The sequence below is a fragment of the Sinocyclocheilus grahami genome, unplaced genomic scaffold (assembly GCF_001515645.1).
Source record: "Sinocyclocheilus grahami isolate Dianchi unplaced genomic scaffold, SAMN03320097.WGS_v1.1 scaffold857.1, whole genome shotgun sequence".
NCBI classification, from domain to species: domain Eukaryota; kingdom Metazoa; phylum Chordata; class Actinopteri; order Cypriniformes; family Cyprinidae; genus Sinocyclocheilus; species Sinocyclocheilus grahami.
In genome coordinates this window covers 356,143-359,291 of record NW_015506036.1, presented here as the reverse complement: position 1 = coordinate 359,291, position 3,149 = coordinate 356,143, and the positions used below count along the sequence as shown (strand labels likewise).

Genomic DNA, 3,149 nt, shown 5'->3' with positions numbered 1-3,149 from the left:
AATGGCTGAAAAATCATAAATACAACCACTAGTAATATGATTTAAAGGTTTATCACTTTTGAACAATAGGTGGCACTGTTACAAATTGATGTGGTGTGTTCAGGAACACACAAAGTCTGGTGTGAATATGCCAAAGATTTGCAGAGATGCGGCCTCAGATGCAGTTTGGCATCATGCCAACAAATTTGTCGACACTAAATGAAATCCATAAGGTGAATTTCACCGCTAGGTGGCACGGCCCTGAAACTTTTTGAGTACCTCCAGCGCATGGAGCCAATGACACATGCCGAGTTTTCTGATGATACGTTGATGTGTTAGTAAAATATGCCAATTTATGACAAAAATCTAAATTGGTTATTGTTTGACTCGGTATTCTGCACCAAATCTAAAGAGACCAATATTGTGATTTTTGGCCAAACCATTTAGAACAGTGGTGTCCAAACTCGGTCTTGGAGGGCCGGTGTCCTGAAGAGTTTAGCTCCAACCCCAAGTATAATAGTAGGCATACTAGAAACTTAAAGGCAGGTGTGTTGAGGCAAGTTGGAGCTAAACTCTGCAGGACACCGGCCCTCCACGACCGAGTTTGGACACCCCTGATTTAAAAGTTATAAGCAAAAAGCCATTTTTCATATATCCTGACCACTAGGTGGTGCTGCGCTGAAACTGTGCATGTACCCTCAGGCCATGGTTGTTATAACACACACCAAGTTTGGTTTGAACATGCTAAAGCTTTGCAGAGATATAGCCTCAGGTCCATTTTGGTGTGTTCTTCGTAGAATTTGTTCGCGTGTTATTCGAGAACGATTTGACTCAACTTGAATTCCATATCTTTTTGTCAGCATGGTCTAAAGATGGTCTGAGCCAATTTTGGTGAAACTCAGACAAACCGTCTAGGACGAGTTCAAAAATAATTCAGTATTGTGAAAAATCTCGACTTGTAGCAATTAAAATTTTGGTATGCATTCAGCTCGACATGAGCCAAAGTATCAGATGAAAAAGATAATTTTGGTTCTAAACTTTATGGTTAAAAAGTAATTAGCATAAACATGAGTGCAAATTTGAACTGTTGGTGGCGCTAGAGGGTTTGAGTTAGAGACTCCAAACTTGCTATGATTAATGTTGAGTTAAGGTTAAAGTTGTGTGCCAAATTTCATAACTTTCCTGCAAGAGATTCTATGGGCTGCCATAGACCCAAGAGCGGAAGAAGAAGAAAACAAACGGATACAACAGATACCTACAATAAAATAAAATACACACTAATGTTTAAACAAAAGATACATTTGATCAAAACCACAAACTATTTCCTTGTATTTTTTTTTTTAAACTTGCCAGCCACCGTCAACATTTTTAATCATTTGCACAAAAATTTCACATCCCCCAGAATACCTTGTTGTACGAATATCTGAACATGCAATATGTCAAAAGAAAGAACAGAGCCTCTGCTTTTAAACAAACAAACTGTTTTATTCTAGCTTCATGCATTCTTTTTTATCAACACTTAGATGTGGCTAAGTTTCATAAAAATGCAACATTTTGAACAAAAAGCTGAGAAAGTCATGTTTTTGTCAAAAACTACATCCGGATGGGACTCAGAAAGGTAATAAAAATTTCCTCCCATCAACACCACCAAAGCCTCACAGTCCTAAACCACATCCTGGGTCAACATTTCATTCGGCAACGTTAGGCAGTTTTGATTTATATGCCGTTTAGTGTTTGATGATTGCATTTCTTTTTCTTTTGTTTGTTCTTAAATGATTTAAAAACAGTTTTTACATTCTTTTGAATGTCTGTCACTAATGTGTATGAGATGTGCAACGTAATTAACCTTGCCTAATTCATTTCATGCTAGTCCACAATCCAACATGAACAAAAAACATCCCTTCAAACATTGTGGTATTGCAAAGCCATATAAGTTTATTTACCTCTTTTAAGCTTTCTATGCAGAATTAGCATCAAAGTACTGTTTAATGGGAGAAAAAATGTAATTTTACACCATTTACATTTATTTTGGCTACTTCTGACAGTGCCTTTTCTGATGAGCCAATAGAAAAATTGATGTGCTGAAATTCATCCCACATGAAGAGCAGCTGTATAGCTCCTCTCCAGCAGGCGCCCGTTCTTGTTTCTCTGAAGTTTCCGAGGAAGTGTAAGTCTCTGTGCTCTTTGAATCCTTGTCTGTTTTTCCTCCAGTATGGATTTGTTGCTGCGGTTTCAAGTAGCTCGCTCTGGCACAGGGATTCACACCAGCATGCATTTTCTGGTGTGATTTCAAATTGCCGAGCCATTTAAAACCCTTTCCGCACAAAGAACACAAATAAGTTCTCTCATCAGTGTGACTTTTCATGTGTATCTCTAAGTGAGACTGAAAAAGAAACTTTTTACTACAGTGATCGCAGTTGAACAGCCTTTCTGCAGGGTGAATGCGCAGATGGTTGAAGAAGTTGATCTTGTCTGCAAACGTCTTGCCACACTCCGAACACTGCAGTACGTCTCCACAATAAAGTTGCAAATGACTTTTCAGCTGTCTTTGTTGAGCGAAACTCTTTCCACACTGAAGACACGTGTAAGGCGTCTCTCCGGTGTGAAGTCGTATGTGACACTTAAGATTTCCTTTGTGTGAGAAAGACTTTCCACACTGAGGGCACATGAACGGTCGCTCTCCAGTGTGAGTTCTCGTGTGGATACGAAGGTGTCCTTCACTCTGGAAACTTTTTCCGCACTGTTGGCAGGTAAATGGGATCTCGTCAGTATGAATTCTCAAGTGGCTGCGAAAGTGTCTTTCACGCAAGAAACTCTTTCCACATTGATGGCAAGTGAAATTACTTTTAGATCTTGTTTTCTGAGTTTTTTTTTCTGAGCAATTATTTTCTGTCTCTGTGCAACTAAAGGATTTTTCTCCACTTGTGAAATCATGGTGTTTCTCCTCCACTTCATTCGCTTCTTGGCTTTCATCTTTCTGCAGCATCAGATCTAAAATAAACATATTAAATTGTCAAAAATCAATTAAAAATAGAAAGGTGAAACACAAAAATAGATGCCCATTTTAAGGCCACAAAGCAACAGATATTAAACAACTAAAGATTGATTCTGTAATTCTAATGTTAATGTTCGAGTTTCTGCAAGAGCCAATGAGGTTTGTTCTCGTGCGT

The 3,149-nt window shown here is 38.5% G+C and overlaps 1 protein-coding gene across 2 annotated transcripts in view; it reads right to left on the bottom strand.

The window, feature by feature from the left end:
* Nucleotides 1-1,493: 1,493 nt before the first annotated feature.
* The window catches only part of LOC107563099 (gastrula zinc finger protein XlCGF8.2DB-like), a 10,317-nt gene continuing 8,661 nt past the window's right edge, over nucleotides 1,494-3,149 (bottom strand). For both annotated transcript variants that reach the window (XM_016247885.1, XM_016247883.1), the window contains exon 3: nucleotides 1,494-2,970. In XM_016247885.1, the coding sequence (XP_016103371.1) occupies nucleotides 2,012-2,970 (959 nt within the window). In that variant the 3' untranslated portion in view covers nucleotides 1,494-2,011. The remainder of the gene's footprint in view (nucleotides 2,971-3,149) is intronic.